Source organism: Salmo salar, chromosome ssa09 (assembly GCF_905237065.1).
Source record: "Salmo salar chromosome ssa09, Ssal_v3.1, whole genome shotgun sequence".
Lineage (NCBI taxonomy): Eukaryota > Metazoa > Chordata > Actinopteri > Salmoniformes > Salmonidae > Salmo > Salmo salar.
In genome coordinates this window covers 1204865-1222553 of record NC_059450.1, presented here as the reverse complement: position 1 = coordinate 1222553, position 17689 = coordinate 1204865, and the positions used below count along the sequence as shown (strand labels likewise).

Sequence of the window (17689 nt, the reverse complement as noted above, 5' to 3'; positions counted from 1 at the left end):
TTATTTGTTTTACTTACTTGTTTAGCAAAATCTCTTTCTCTGAGCAATTGTATTTGTATAAAATAATATTTTAAAAAATAAGCATATATTATAGCTCAGTATTACTTTCATTTATTTTATACAGTATTTTTGCTCATATTTATCAAGGGTGCTAATAATTTTGGAGGTGACTGTATCTATAGGCATTTCTGCCTCCCCTTACCCATCTTTATCTTGTGGCTGCAGCTGGAGCAGCCTGCCTTATAACAGCACCTCCTGCTGGCTAGGGTCGGTACTGCTCTATTTGCATATCCACTGATTTGGCAGGATTCTCCATAGCAGTAGACCGGGTGGGCGATTCCTGAGGGTTGAGAGCCTGTCGGGGACAGCAGCTTGGGGCTCTGAACCTCACCAGAGCACAACGTGATTGGGGCCACAGAGGAGGGAGGGTAGGGCATGGGGATGGAGCTCACGGAGGTCATGAGGGTAGAGGAGGTTTCATGGTGACAAAAGTGGACGTAGTAGCCCGAGAAACACGGGTAAGGGTGGGGGCTTATGGTTAGGGCACGTGGGTGGGACAGGGAATGGGGAGAGGGGAGGTAGCTATTGGAGAGCGAATGCTCCTCAAGTTTGTCTTCACCGAAGCTTTTCTGGTTGAGGAACAGGGCCAGTTGGTGGCAATACTCCACTGACCTTTCTTGGGAGCAGCAGTAGAAAGAAGGAGTCAACTGCGTCTCGACCTGTTCCTCGACCTGTTCCTCCTTCACAGACTTCATCGGGTAGCCCAGCAAGGCTCGACACTGGAAGCCAGATCTGATGGAGCTGTTCCCCCCTGTAATCCCCTCCCACTGGGGTTCGGGGTGGAATGACTCCCTCTTATAGAGATTACAGCATCTCTGAACCAGCTGTGGATGGGTTTGGGATTTCCCGTGTTGGAGTTTATGATACTGTTGTTTCTTTAGCTTGGGGTGCAGCGACTGTTTGGTCCTCAGTACTGCACTCAGTTGCTTGCAGTTGGTCTTGGCCACCCGGTGTTTGGCTTTGAAGGAGGTGCTGGTGATTTTGAGCAAAGCAGCAGCGTTGAGGCTGGCCTGACGCCGGGGGGTGGGACCGTACAGACTCAGCAGATCCATGTCCTCCATCTTCAGAGACTTTTTGTTTTGTTTGGAACTTCCAGTTACATAAATGTCTGATTTTGCCACTTTAGGACCCCTTGGGGTGTTGTGTCCCAAAATTACCGCATCTTTTGCCAGATTCCCATTGGACTGTAGCTTCTTTGTGAGTCTGGTCCCTTGAGGATATTCTCTATATAAGAGCAGACTATTCACAGCCTCCGCATTCAGAGAGGCCAGCCTCCGTTTGCGAGGGTCCATGACAGGTAATGTGCATAACACTTTTGATTGCTTTGTTTAATTCCGTCAATTTCCGATAAGCTTTGAAGGTCTTTTGTCTAGACTTGCAGGGCTTGGTCCTTCCACACACCAGGTTATGGCTCCCTTCCTCTTTGGTCTCTATTCGACCCTTCAAGCAGCTCGCCTTGTCCTCATCACCACTCTCCTCCAGACGGGTGAGAAGGACGCGACAGTCAAAGGTGTCCCCCTCACATTGATCCAGTGTCCTGGCCCTGAGAGGGTACAGCTTCCTGTCCTTCTCCTCCTTCTTCTCCACCACTCTCAGATCCTTGCGCTCTTTCGCTCTGCCCCTCTTGATCTTCTTGGGCCTCCCTCTTTTTAGTTTTGGGCGATCAGGCCAGGCTCCCCCCACCATGGCCTCAGCATGTGGCACCCCCCCTACCTGTTCCCAGGAGTTACCGGGATGGTATCTGCTCAGAGAGTCCTTCTGTCGTGCATGGGTCATCACATCCCTTCATACAGACCCTGGGGGAGGAGACATAGAAATATCAATGAATGGGGAGTTTTTTTGCAGAAACTTAGCCGACATGACAGTGAATGCACGCCCATTAAGAAAGTAAGTCTCAATATAGTTTTTATTATGGTACATGTTCGTGAGAGTCTCAGCTTTCCATAGTGAGGTCATATTAGTTTCTAGCCCAAACCATTACGACGCTATCAACACAGAGGGGATATGGGTTTTAAATAAGCCACAAGGTCAGAAGGGTACTGCTGCTGACTTCCATAGGATCATCTCAATAGATTAATTTCCAATCAGGTGGAAACACACACACATAGACACAGACAGACAGACACACACACACACACACACACACACACACACACACACACAACACACACAGTATTGAGTCATGGAAAGCAAAAACTTGCCCTATCCCATTGTGTAGTTCCAATCATGCTTAAGTGATTCGGCAGGTAGCTTAGCGGTTAAGAGTGTTGGGCCAGGCCTCCTGAGTGGCGCAGTGGTCTAAGGCACAGCTAGCACAGCTAGCACAGCTACACTGGATAAACCACGCCGCATCCTCCGTATTCTAAAAACAACTCTCCATTGGCTGTTCTGTAGCTGTGTACCCTTCTGACCTTGTCCCATTCAAACAATTACTGAAAATCTTCTTTATACTCTTTTTGGATAATTCATTCCAAACATTTTAAAGTTAACAGCAGGTATTTGTCTCATTAAAATCATTAATCTATTGAGATGATCCTATGGAAGTCAGCAGCAGTACCCTTCTGACCTTGTCCCATTCAAACAATTACTGAAAATCTTCTTTATACTCTTTTTGGATAATTCATTCCAAACATTTTAAAGTTAACAGCAGGTATTTGTCTCATTAAAATCCAGACAGAAAATATTTACACAAGAAGCAACCTATTATCACACAGTCAAACTCTCATTTCATTTAGTAAGTTCACCATTCTGCCCGCCGACATCCTGGTTTGAGTCTAGTGTCGTCCGGGTTTGGGATGTTCTTTTTTTAATTTTAAATTTAAATGTTTTTTTTTTTAATTATGAACACAACTAATACAAAAAAAACTGAAATATACAAACAAGAGTACATAAACCTAAAAGACAGGGGTATTACAAGATTCATTTTCAATTTGTCAAATACTTTTATGGTGCGTATTGCTTTTTGTTTTTACATTTACTGATCATTTCAAAATAATATTTCAATTCTATCTTAAATAATGTGAAGAGGGGTTTGTTCTCTGCCCACTTCATTTTATAGACAAAGAGTCTTCCATGAAAAATAAACAAATGAACAATGAAAGTTAAATCAGGGTCCATATCATTTGGATCAAAATAAAACATAATATCAGAGTCTTTCAAATTAACATTAATAGTTGTTCCTTTTAAAATAAAATCTTCTAACTTACTCCAAAATCTTCTGACATAAGAACAGTCCCAAAATAAATGGTCAAAATACACATTTGTTATCAATAGCTATTTTAAATCTGTGTATAATAAAGGTCTTTACAGGGTAGAGTCTATGAATGAGTTTGTATGATACTTCTTTCACCTTATTAGATATACAATATTTACCAGATAACAACGGAACTTTGTTCCAGTTCACTTGTCCTAGGGCTGCATTCCAGTACATTTTAGCAGAGGGAATCGTAACATATTGACATAGTTTCCTTATATACATGTTATTACATTTATAGTTTAAAAAGTAAATTCCTTCTAATTGTATTGAGGCTACAAAATCCTCAATAGTTGCACTTGGAATATTGTTATATTTTGGGACCTTTAGGGACAGCTCTAACAACAATTTGATACTCCTCAGGAGTGAATGTAACATTGTGTGTTCTAATAAATTCTGGATAATCATACAGTTGTCCATCATTATTCAATAATTGTTTAACCCAAATAATGTTGTTGTCAAACCTGTTCTGGAGAAACAAAGACTTGTTTTTGTATTTTATGTCTTTATTATTCCAGATTGTATACCTATGTGGTGAAAAATTGTGTTTGTACATGAGGTTCCAAGTTAGAAGTACTTGTTTATGAAAGTTTGCAAGCTTAATAGGGATTTTACCCATATCAAAGTTGCATTTGAGTAAGAATTCTAGACTACCAATCTGTTGGAATATAAAATTAGGGATGATATTCCAAATGCAATCCTTATTTCTTAAATAGATATCCATAAATATCCATTTAATCTTAAATATTATAGTAGAGGTTTTAAAATCCAGAGCATTCAACCCTCCCTCACCTTGGGTGCTACATATTACCTCTTTTCTTAAATAATGAGGTTTATTCCTCCATATGAAGTTAAATAATTTAGTATCAACCATTTTAGTTACTGACAGAGAACATCCAAGGCAAGGGAGGTATAAACTAATCTTTGGGATGTTCTTGTCCCATCGCGCACTAGTGACTCCTGTGGCAGGCCGGGTGCAATGCACGCTGACATGGTCGCCAGGTGTACTGTGTGTTTCCTCCGACACATTGGTGCGGCTGGCTTCTGGGTTAAGCGGGCATTGTGTCAAGAAGCAGTGCGGCTTGGCTGGGTTGTGTTTTCGGAGGACGCACGGCTCTCGACCTTCGCCTCTCCCGAGTCCGTACAGGAGTTGCAGCGATGGGACAAGACTGTAACAACCAATGGCTACCACAAAATTGGGGGTAGAAAATATATATTTTTTAAAGAGTGTTGGGCCAGTAACTGAAAGGTCACTGGTTCGAATCCCCGAGCTGACTAGGTGAATGTGCCCATGAGCAAGGCACTTAACCCTAACTGCTCATGTAAGTAGCTGTCAAGAAGCATAAGAGTGTCTGCTAAATGACTAAAATGTCAAATTCATCAATCAAGCTTCGTATTATCAGGTAGGTGCACAATAACACTGAACAGACCGGGAAAGTGTATTCAATGGAAAAAGATTCAAATCATATGCTTATTACAACCTCTTAGAAGGGCAAAGATACTACTTTAACATCTACAGTGCATTCGGAAATTATTCAGACCCCTTGACTTTTTCCACATTATGTTACATTACACCGTTATTCTAAAATTTAAACTTAAACAATTTTTTCCCCCTCATCAATCTACACACAATACCCCATAATAACAAAGCAATAACAGGTTTAGAAATAATTGCACATTTATTACAAATAAAAGACTGAAATGTCACTTTTACATACAGTACCAGTCAAAAGTTTGGACACACTTACTCATTCAAGGGTTTTTCTTCATTTGAACAATTTTCTATATTGTAGAATAATAGTGAAGACATAACAACTATGAAATAACACGTATGGAATCATGTAGTAACCAAAAAAGTGTTAAACAAATCAAAATATATTTTATATTTGAGATTCTTCAAAGTAGCCACCTTTTGCCTTGATGACAGCTTTGCACACTCTTGGCATTCTCTCAACTAGCTTCATGAGGTAGTCACCTGGAATGCATTTCAATTCACAGGTGTGCCTTTAATAAAAGTTAATTTGTAGAATTAATTTCCTTCTTAATTCGTTTGAGCCAATCAGTTGTGTTGTGACAAGTTAGGGGTAGTATACAGAAGATAGCCCTATTTGGTAAAAGACCAAGTCCATATTATGTCAAGAACAGTTGAAATATGTAAAGAGCAGCGACAGTCCATCATTACTTTAAGACATGAAGGTCAGTCAATGCAGAACATTTCAATAACTTTTCAAGTTTCTTCAATTGCAGTCGTAAAAACCACCGCCACAAGCTCATCATTAAGCTAGAGGCCCTGGTTCTCAACCCCGCCCTGTGCAACTGGGTCCTAGACTTCCTGACGGGCCACCCCCAGGTGGTGAAGGTAGGAAACAACATCTCCACTTCACTGATCCTCAACACTGGGGCCCCACAAGGGTGCGTGCTCAGCCCTCTCCTGTACTCCCTGTTCACCCATGACGCCTCCAACTCAATCATCAAGTTTGCAGACGACACAACAGTAGTAGGATTGATTACCAACAATGACGAGACAGCCTAGAGGAGGTGAGGGCACTCAGAGTGTGGTGCCATCAAAACAACCTCTCACTCAACATCCAAAAAACAAATAATATGATCTTGGACTTCAGGTAAGAGCAGAGGGAGCACCCCCCTATCCACATCGACGGGACAGTAGTGGAGGAGGCAGAAATGTTTAAGTTCCTTGGCGTACACATCACGGACAAACTGGAATGGTCCAACCACACAGACAGTGTGGTAAAGAAGGCGCAACAGCGCCTTTTCAACCTCAGGAGGCTGAAGAAATTTGGCTTGTCACCTAAAACCCTGACAAACTTTTACAGATGCACAATTGAGATTATCCTATCGGGCTGAATCACCGCCTGGTACGGCAACTGCACCGCCCACAACAGCAAGGGCTCTCCAGAGGGTGGTGCGGTCTGCACAACGCATTACCGGGGCAAACTACTTGCCCTCCAGGACACCTACAGCACCCGATGCCACAGGAAGGTCAAAAAGATCAACAACCAGCCGAGGCACTGACTGTTCACCCCGCTACCATCCAGAAGGCGAGGTCAGTACAGGTGCATCAAAGCTGGGACTGAGAAACTGAAAAACAGATTATATCTCAAGGCCATCAGACCATTAAACAGCCATCACTAACACAGAGAGGCTGCTGCCTACATACAGACTTGACATCATTGGCCACTTTAATAAATGGATCACTAGTCACTAATAATGCCACTTTAATAATGTTTACATATCTTGCATTACTCATCTCATATGCAGATACTGTCTTATATACCATCTACTGCATCTTGCCTGCCTTGTCTGTCATTGCTCATCCATATATGTATATGTATATATTCTTATTCCACTCCTTTACTTAGATTTGTTTCTATTAGGTAGTTGCTGTGGAATTGTTAGATATTGCAGCACTGTTGGAACTAGTGTCACAAGCATTTCACTACACTCGCATAACATCTGCTAACCATGTGTACTGTATGTGACCAATAAAATGTGATTTGATTTGAGGAAAGGAAGACTCAGAGTTACCTCTGCTGCAGAGGATAAGTTCATTAGATATGCCAGCCTCAGAAATTGCAGCCCAAATAAATGCTTCACAGAGTTCAAGTAACAGCCACATTTCAATATCAACTGTTCAGAGGAGACTGTGTGAGTCAGGCCTTCATGGTCGAATTGTTGCAAAGAAACCACTACTAAAGGACACCAATAAGAAGAAGACTTGCATGGGCCAAGAAACACTAGCAATGGACATTGGACCGGTGGAAATCTGTCCTTTAGTCTGATGAGTCCAAATTTGAGATTTTTGGTTCCAACCTCCGTTTCTTTGTGAGAGTAGGTGTACGGATGATCTCTACATGTGTGGTTCCCACCGTGAAGCATGGAGGAGGAGGTGTGATGGTGTGAGGGTGCTTTGCTGGTGACACTGTTGGTGATTGATTTTTAATTCAAGGCACACTTAACCAGCATGGCTACCAAAGTATTCTGCAGCAATATGCCATCCCATTTGGTTTGTGCTTAGTGGGACTATCATTTGTTTTTCAACAGGACAATGACCCAAAACACACATCCAGGCTGTGCAATGGCGATTTAACCAAGAAGGAAAGTGATGGAGTGCTGCATCAAATGACCTGGCCTCCACAATCAGCTGACTTCAATCCAATTGAGATGGTTATGGATGAGTTAGACCGCAGAGTGAGGGAAAAGCAGCCAACAAGTGCTCAGCATATGTGGGAACTCCTTCAAGAATGTTGGAAAAGCATTCCAGTGTAGCTATTGAGAGAATGCCAAGAGTGTGCGAAGCTGTCATCAAGGCAAAGGGTGGCTACTTTGAAGAATCTCAAATATATTTTGATTTGTTTAACACTTTTTTTGTTAGTACGTGATTCCATATGTGTTATTTCATAGTTTTGATGTCTTCACTATTATTCTACAACATAGAAAATAATAAAAATAAAGAAAAACAGTTGAATGTGTCGGTGTGTCCAAACTTTTGACTGGTAGCGTTGGTATTCAGACCCTTTACTCAGTACTTTGTTGAAGCACCTTTGGCAGCGATTACCGCCTTGAGTATTCTTGGGCACACCTGCATTTGCAACACAGCATGATGTTGCCACCACCATGCTTCACCGTAGGGATGGTGCCAGGTTTCCTCCAGACGTGACGCTTGGCATTCAGGCCAAAGACTTCAATCTTGGTTACATCAGACTAGAGAATATTGTTTCACATGGTATTAGAGTCCTTTAGGTGCCTTTTGGTAAACTCCAAGCGGGCTGTAATGGGCCTTTTACTGAGGAGTGGCTTCTGTCTGGCCAATCTAACATAAAGGCCTTATTGGTATTGTGCTGCAGAGATGATTGTCCTTCTGGAAGGTTCTCCCACCTCCACAGAGGAACTCTGGCGCTCTGTCAGAGTGGCCATCGGGTTCTTGGTCACCTCCCTGACCAAGGCCCTTCTCCCCCGATTGCTCAGTTTGGCTGGGAAGCCAGCTCTAGGAAGAGCCTTGATGCTTACAAACGTTTTCCTTTTTAAGAATGATGGAGACCACTGTGTTCTTGGGGACCTTCATTGCTGTAGAAATGTTTTTGTACCCCTCCCCATATCTGTGCCTCGACACAATCCTGTCTTGGAGCTCTACGGACAATTCCTTTGACCTCATGGCTTGGTTTTACTCTGACATGCACTGTCAACCTTATATAGACAGGAGTGCACCTGCCAAATAATGTCCAATCAATTAAATTTACCACAGGTGGACTACAATCAAGTAGAAACATCTCAAGGATTATCAATGGAATCAAGATGCAACTGAGCTCAATTTCGAGTCTCATAGCAAAGGGTCTGAATGTCTACAGCTGAAGTCTGAAGTTTACATACACATTAGCCAAATACATTTAAACTCAGTTTTTCACAATTCCTGACATTTAAAAATTCCCTGATTTAGGTCAGTTAGGATCACCACTTTATTTTAAGAATGTGAAATGTCAGAATAATAGTAGAGAGAACTATTTATTTCAGCTTTTATTTCTTTCATCACATTCCCAGTGAGTCAGAAGTTTACATACACTCAATTAGTATTTGGTATCATTGCCTTTAAAATATTTAACCTGGGTCAAACGTTTTGGGTAGTCTTCCACAAGCTTCCCACAATAAGTTGGGTGAATTTTGGCCCATTCTTCCTGACTGACCTGGTGTAACTGAGTCAGGTTTGTCGGCCTCCTTGCCCGCACACGCTTTTTCAGTTCTGACCACAAATGTTCTATAGGATATAGATCAGGGCTTTGTGATGACCACTCCAATACCTTGACTTTGTTGTCTTTAAGCCATTTTGCCACAACTTTGGAAGTATGCTTGGGGTCATTGTCCATTTGGAAGATCCATTTGCGACCAAGCTTTAACTTCCTGACTGATGTCTTGAGATGTTGCTTCAATATATCCACATAATTTTCCTAACTCATGATGCCATCTATTTTGTGAAGTGCACCAGTCCCTCCTGCAGCAAAGCACCCCACAACATGATGCTGCCAACCCAGTGCTTCACGGTTGGGATGGTGTTCTTCAGCTTGCAAGCATCCTTCTTTTTCCTCCAAACATAACGATGGTCATTATGGCCAAACAGTTATATATTTTTTTCATCAGACAAGAGGACATTTCTCCAAAAAGTACAATCTTTGTCCCCATGTGCAGTTGCAAACTGTAGTCTGGCGTTTTCTATGGTAGTTTTGGAGCAGTGGCTTCTTCCTTGCTGAGTTGCCTTTCAGGTTATGTCGATATAGGACTTGTTTTACTGTGGATATAGATACTTTTGTACCTGTTTCCTCCAGCATCTTCACAAGGTCCTTTGCTGTCGTTCTGGGATTGATTTCCACTTTTCGCATCAAAGTATGTTCATCTCTAGGACAGAATGCATCTCCTTCCTGAGCGGTATGACGGCTGCGTGGTCCCATGGTGTTTATACTCGCGTACTATTGTTTGTACAGGTGAACGTGGTACCTTCAGGCGTTTGGAAATTTCTCCCATGGATGAACCAGACTTGTGGAGGTCTACAATTTTTTTCTGAGGTCTTGGCTGATTTCTTTTGATTTTCCCATGATGTCAAGAAAGAGGCACTGAGTTTGAAGGTAGGCCTTGAAATGCATCCACAGGTACACCTCCAATTGACTCAAATTATGTCAATTAGCCTATCAGAAGCTTCTAAAGCCATGACATCCTTTTCTGAAATTTTCCAATCTGTTTAAAGGCACAGTCAACTTAGTGTATGTAAACTTCTGACCCACTGGAATTGTGATACAGTGAATTATAAGTGAAATAATCTGTCTGTAATCAATTGTTGGAAAAATTACTTGTGTCATGCACTAAGTAGATGTCCTAACCGACTTGCCCAAACTATAGTTTGTTAACAATAAATTTGTGGAGTGGTTGAAAAACGAGTTTTAATGACTCCAACCTAAGTGTATGTAAACTTCCGACTTCAACTGTATGTAAATATGTTTTTTTCGTTTTTTTTATTGTTAATAAATTTGCTTAAATTTATAAAAAAACTGTTTTTGCTTTGTCATTATGGGGTATTGTCTGTAGATTGATGGGGGGGAAACTATTTAATCAATTTTATAATAAGGATGTACTGTAACAAATTGTGGTAAAAGTCAAGGGGTCTGAATACTTTCTGAACGCACTGTATGTCCTCTCTGGCACAGAACACTAGAGTAAATTGTCCTTCACACTCCAAAGAACCACAACTTTCCACAGAGGCCATCCATATCTTAGACTCACTGAAGTGATCATCCATGCCATACAATCTGGATTTAAGTATTTTTTCCAATACTGGCTGCATGGAGATAAAACCTAAAAGCTGATATGATCCATAGTCTGCTTGAAAAACTCAAATAGTTACTGTCTGAATTAGAGGTCGACCGATTATGATTTTTCAACGCCGGTACCGATTATTGGAGGACCAAAAAAAGCTGATACCGATTAATCAGCCAATTTTTTTCCCTACAAATTATTTATTTATTTGTAATAATGACAATTACAACAATACTGAATGAACACTTATTTTAACTTAATATAATACATCAATAAAATCAATTTAGCCTGAAATAAATAATGAAACATGATCAATTTGGTTTAAATAATGCAAAACAAAGTGTTGGAGAAGAAAGTAAAAGTGCAATATGTGCCATGTAAGAAAGCTAACGTTTAAGTGCCTTGGTCAGAACATGGGAACATATGAAAGCTGGTGGTTCCTTTTAACACGAGTCTTCAATATTCCCAGGTAAGAAGTTTTAGGTTGTAGTTATTATAGGAATTATAGGACTCTATATGATTTGTATTTCATATACCTTTGACTATTGGATGTTCTTATAGGCACTTTAGTATTGCCAGCGTAACAGTATAGCTTCCGTCCCTCTCCTCGCTCCTACCTGGGCTTGAACCAGGAACACATTGACAACAGCCACCCTCGAAGCTGCGTTACCCATGTAGAGGAAGGGGAACAACTACTCCAAGTCTCAGAGCGAGTGATGTTTGAAACGCTATTAGCGCGCACCCCGCTAACTAGCTAGCCATTTCACATTGGTTACACCAGCCTCATCTTGGGAGTTGATAGGCTTGAAGGGGTGTGTATAATTTGTGGAACGTTCCAACAGGAATCTGTTCCAAAAAATGTAAAGTAAAAGGTTGCCAACCGCCAACGCATACAAAGTAGCAACGCATACAAACCTAGCTAACTAGCTGCCGAATAGGCATCAACTCACCACGTAGCTTATTCTTAATGTTTGTCCATAGGCAACCAGAGTGAGGACAGACATTTTTCGGAATAAATGTGATGAGTGAAAAATGCTATGAAATAGACCACTCCCTACCTGATATCTTATTCTGCCGCTATACAACTTTGTATGCGTTGTTTTTTGGCAACCTTGTTTTTTACGAAGTTTTTGGAATAGATTCCTGTTGGGACGTTCCACAAATTATACCCACCTGGGTAGAAGTCATAAACAGTGCAATGCTTCAAGCACAGCGAAGGGCTGCTGGCAAAACGCACGAAAGTGCTGTTTGAATGAATGCTTACGAGCCTGCTGGTGCCTACCACCGCTCAGTCAGACTGCTCTATCAAATCATAGACTTAATTATAATATAATAAACACACAGAAATACGAGCCTTAGGTCATTAATATGGTCGAATCCGGAAACTATCATCTCGAAGAAAACATTTTTTTTCCAGTGAAATATGGAACCATTCCGTATTTTATCTAACGGGTGGCATCCCTAAGTCTAAATATTCCTGTTACATTGCACAACCTTCAATGTTATGTCATAATTCCGTAAAATTCTGGCAAATTAGTTCGCAACGAGCCAGGCGGCCCAAACTGTTGCATATACCCTGACTCTGCGTGCAATGAACGCTAGAGATGTGACACAATTTCATGTTAGCAGGCAATATTAACTAAATATGCAGGTTTAAAAATATATACTTGTGTATTGATTTTAAAGAAAGGCATTGATGTTTATGGTTAGGTACATTGGTGCAACAACAGTGCTTTTTTCGCAAATGCACTTGTTAAATCAACACCCATTTGTCGAAGTAGGCTGTGACTCAATGAGAAATTAACAGGCACTGCATCGATTATATGCAACGCAGGACACGTTAGATAAACTAGTAATATCATCAACCATGTGTAGTTAACTAGTGATTATGTTAAGATTGATAGTATTTTCTAAGATGAGTTTAATGCTAGCTAGTAACTTACCTTGGCTTCTTGCTGCCCTCGCGTAACAGGTAGTCAGCTTGCCATGCAGGCTCCTCATGGAGTGCAATGTAAGGCAGGTGGTTAGAGCGTTGGACTTGTAACCGAAGGTTGCAAAAACGAATCCCCCCTGAACAAGGCAGTTAACCCAAAAATGTGCTTTCACCGAAAAGCTATTTTAAAATCGGACACCGCGATTGCATAAAGGAGTTCTGTATCTATAATTCTTAAAATAATTGTTATGTTTTTTGTGAACGTTTATCGTGAGTAATTTAGTAAATTCACCGGAAGTGTTCGGTGGGAATGCTAGTTCTGAACGTCACATGCTAATGTAAAAAGCTGGTTTTTGATATAAATATGAACTTGATTGAACAAAACATGCATGTATTGTATAACAATGTCCTAGGAGTGTCATCTGATGAAGATCATCAAAGGTTAGTGCTGCATTTAGCTGTGGTTTTGTTTTTTGTGACATTATATGCTAGCTTGAAAAATGGGTGTCTGATTATTTCTGGCTGGGTACTCTGCTGACATAATCTAATGTTTTGCTTTCGCTGTAAAGCCTTTTTGAAATCGGACAGTGTGGTTAGATAAAGGAGAGTCTTGTCTTTAAAATGGTGTAAAATAGTCATATGTTTGAAAAATTGAAGTTTTGGGATTTTTGAGGAATTTGTAATTCGCGCCACGCCTATCATTGGATATTGGAGCAGGTGTTCCGCTAGCGGAACGTCTAGATGTAAGAGGTTTAATCGGTCGACCTCTAGTCTGAATGGACATTCTTTAACTGCTTTCTCTTATGACAATTCATGTTTTCTATCATACAAATCGGCAACCATTCAAATGTTGGTGTGACTACTAAGCAAACAATTTCCTAACAATTAGCCTACCCACTGAAATCAATGCAGAATAACACACATAACTCTAAACTAACTTGTCACCCCCAGTACAGGTATTGGGAAATTCTTATGACATGAATGGAGATGGGGTTTTTTACGCACAAATGAAAAACTGGTCTTAAAAACAATAACAGGACTACAGGAGCTGGATTTTGTATGAAATACCACTTTGTAACAGTAGGCTCTATACACACCAACAGTATGGCACTTTATGGGACCCCAGCCTGCCATTCTATGGATATAGTTTTCTGTTATTCACACAAATTCATCACACATCAGTTAGAACAGAGGTTTGATGTAGGCTACATTAATTGCCTTTTGGAATGCAGAATACCCCTTGTCTATATGCATCATATGCATGATTGCTACCAAATGCAAGACTCTTACAGATGTGGGTTCACTCAAATACATGCCTTTTATTGAGCCTGCCTTGAGTGCCGGATAGGTGGGGTTTGCACATTTGGGACTATTCCATTGAGTCCATTGTGCCAAGCAAGCTCAATCAAGTGCAGTATTTGAAAGAAAACAAATATTAACTGAACCCAGGTCTGGTCCTTTTTTTTCTTCACAATATCATTGCACTGGTTTCATCTTTTACAACCAAAGATCAACCTTTCCAAACACCCACTACTGAGTCAAGATATGAATAAGATATGACAAAAAAACAAATTGAACAGATGCCTGTGGTTCTGGTAATCTTGTTTTCATATGTTATAATCATTTAATTTACAAATCAACACTAAGATGTGTATCAAGAAAATAATCCCAAAAATGCAATGTCATTTTCCTTCTAAAAATAAGACAACTCTCTGCATGATGTTATTCCTTCTTCAGCATTTTCCTATTCTAAATGACAACCAGAATAATGCTCAGTTGACTTGATTCTGGACTGCATTTTTAGCCTTGCATTTCCAAACGTCCCACAACTTAAAGGGACATTATTTCCAGTGGACTCAGAGGACCATGAAATGCAATACATCAGAAAGACCATTTTTATTTAGAGATAATGAGGGATCAGAAGGGGACACTTTGAGTTTCTGTCTATGGATATCAAATCAAGTTGCTTCATTGAGATAAGACAGCAAGCTATGGAACGAATGACGCGTAAATGAAGCACGTTGTTTTCTACAGAAATGTTGTACTGAAAAAGGAAAAAGCTATGGATAACTTGGATAAAGAAAACAATCATAATATTAATATTATATGGTTTATGATATGTAATATCATATTCTTTTTAACTTTCAATAACACCTAAAGTTGGACTTGGTACAATATTTAGTGTAACCCACAAAGCCTACATTAAAATAATAATGGGAGAAAGAGGTGGAAGACCATGGATATGATGAGGGAACCAGGTAGCCTAGCGGAGCGTTTGACCAGCAACCAAAATGTTGCTGCTTCGGTAACCAAAATGTCACTGGTTCGAATACCTGAGCCCGAGAAGGTGAACAATCTGTCGATGTTCCCTTGAGCATGGCACTTAACCCTCATTTGCTCCAGGGGCTCCGTTCTACTATGACTGACCCTGTAAAACAACACATTTCACTGCACCTATCCGGTGTATGTGACAATAAAACATTTTTTTTTAAAACCGACCTTCCGTTACAGTGCCGTTCTCATAGGGCGTATCACATAAACCTGAACCACTCTCATATCCATCACGGTTCTGGATTTACCAGATTCATTTACCACCATGAGCAACGAGGCTATGAGTTTAGACCGCCAACTCACACATGACTCAATGCGTGTTCAGTAATTAGATGAGCGATTAGCCTACTAATCGAACATTTAGCCTAACATTATAGTCAGTCATTATAATCCGGTTAAACGCAAATCATGAAATTGATAATGCACTGTCAAAAATCTGTTCTAAATTCTTGAGTTCGACTCCCGACACGGGCTATTCTAAGGCTATACTATAATATCAAAAGTAACGGTTCAGGTGGATGCAGGCGAGGAATAACCGTGATATCTGACTGCAAGCATAATAAAGCAGTTATAAACATGTTATTACAACGTATCTCACATAGGCTATACATTAAATATGATGCATTATGCGCTATATAATTTTACCTTAGGTCACGATAGATGGTCGATTTGAGTCCACTCTTACTTCAAATTACACCTTTTTATAAATGATGAACAGTGTCGACGTGTAATTGAGAAATATAACGAGCACCCAATAGAGCTGAGACATGGTAAAACGGTGACCTACTTCCGAAGTGGAATGCTAGAGATAATATTCATGCGCTGCATTCGCGAGACTGCTGTTGCGCTGGGACAACGAACAATATCGTTCCAAGAGCCACGATTTTCACAATTATAGCTTATTTCAGAGTCAGAATTATAACAATTATAATATTATTTCTGCCATGGGCAACTTGTTGATAATTCTTCCTAAATCAACCCCAATCGGAACAACTCCTTACTAAATGTAAACCAATGACAACGATGGTATTTGTGTTACCTTGACATCTAGATTTTCCAATCAAAGTCCTCCCTGGGATGGAGCAAATTCAGTTAATTGTTTTAGGCTATCCAATGTCCACCCATCAACAGCCTGCAATGAAAGTATAAGTCTACTTAAACCTAAATTAAATCCATGCAGGGCCGGCTCCAAGCATAAGTGACATAAACTGTCGCTTAGAGCCCTTGTTTAATCAGTCACTGACAGTAACTCAACTAGCCATGTCAGCTAACAATTTTTGGATTGTTAAATTAGTCTAGCCCGTTATCTAAATGTATAGTAATCATGGCAGAATATTGACCGGGCACGTAGGGCACGTGCCCAAAGTTAGTTACCTTAAGGAGCAGTTCTCTCTCTGGGTCTAACCCAAAGTTCTGGAAAACAATTAAAGACCTGGAGAATAAATGTGGGTGTTACTGACAAGGAGCACATGGCTGAGCTCTTTAATCACCACTTCATTAAACCTCTCTGGGACATGTGGGACGCTAGCTTCCCACCCGCGGTACACACTATCAACAGCCAGTGAAATAGCAGGGCGGCAAATTCAAAACAACAAATATCTCATAATTCAAATTTCTCAAACATACAAGTATTATACACCATTTTAAAGATAAAATTATTCTTAATCCAACCACAGTGTCCGATTTCAAAAAGGCTTTACGGCAAAAGAATAACATTAGATTATGTTAGGACAGCGCCTAAACAAGAAAAACCACACAGCCATTTTCCAAGCAAGGAGAGGCGTCACAAAAACCAGAAATACAGCTAAAATGAATCACTAACCTTTGATGATCTTCATCAGATGACACTCCCAGGACTCAATGTTACAAAATACATGTATGTTTTGTTTGATAAAGTTCATATTTATATCCATAAACCCATTTTACATTGGCGCGTGAGGTTCCGAAAATGTATTCCCTCCTAAACCCTCCGGTGAATGAGCACATCAATTTACAAAAATACTCATAATAAACGTTGATAAAATTGTGTTGGGTATGTTCTAGGTTGTATTTTCTAGGTTGTATTTTCTACGTTCTGTCTAGTTTAGTTTTTCTATGTTTAGGTTTGGACTCTCAATTGGAGGCAGGTGTTTCTATTTTCCTCTGATTGAGAGTCCTATATATAGGTATGTGTTTGGGGTTGTTAATTGTGGGTAGTTGTATTTTGCACTGCTGTTATTATTTAGCCTGTGAAACTGTCGGTCTGTCGTTCTTTGTTTTCTGTGTTCACGTTTATTTAATAAATTATAATGATGAGCACGCAATCCGCTGCGCCTTGGTCCTCTCTCTCCTACGACAGCCGTTACAGAACTACCCACCAAAAATGGACCAAGCAGCGGAGGAGGGAACAACAGGTGGAATATCGTGAGTCATGGACTTGGGAGGAGATTCTGGCTGGAGAGGGCCCATGGAGGAAGTCTGGGGAGGACCGGAATCGCTACTGGGGAACACGGCTGGCGCGGAAGCCGGAGAGGCAACCCCAATAATTTTTTTGGGGGGGGCACACGGGTAGGTTGGCTGGGCGAGGATTAAGTCCCAAGCCAAATCCCCGTGTTTTTTCCAAACAACCATTGACTGGACAGGTCCCGTGCTTTGGGGTGATGGGTGCTGTGACGAGGCCGGGTATTTTCAGGCTGGTATGCGCAGTACCAGCGCCCCGCATGTGCCAGGGGAAAGTGGGCATCCAGCCAGTAGGGGTGATGCCAGTCCTGCGCTCGAGACCACCAGTGCACCTCTACGGTCCAGTGTTTCCCGCT

General features: G+C 40.8%; 1 protein-coding gene across 1 annotated transcript in view; it reads right to left on the bottom strand.

The window, feature by feature from the left end:
- bahd1 (bromo adjacent homology domain containing 1) overlaps nucleotides 1-15702 on the bottom strand; it is a 30197-nt gene extending 14495 nt beyond the window's left edge. Inside the window, exons 1-2 of the mRNA XM_014210038.2 lie at nucleotides 15540-15702; nucleotides 203-1856 (exon numbers count right to left, since the gene is read on the bottom strand). Of these exons, the coding sequence (XP_014065513.2) occupies nucleotides 203-1352 (1150 nt within the window). The 5' untranslated portion in view covers nucleotides 1353-1856; nucleotides 15540-15702. The remainder of the gene's footprint in view (nucleotides 1-202; nucleotides 1857-15539) is intronic.
- Nucleotides 15703-17689: the final 1987 nt, after the last annotated feature.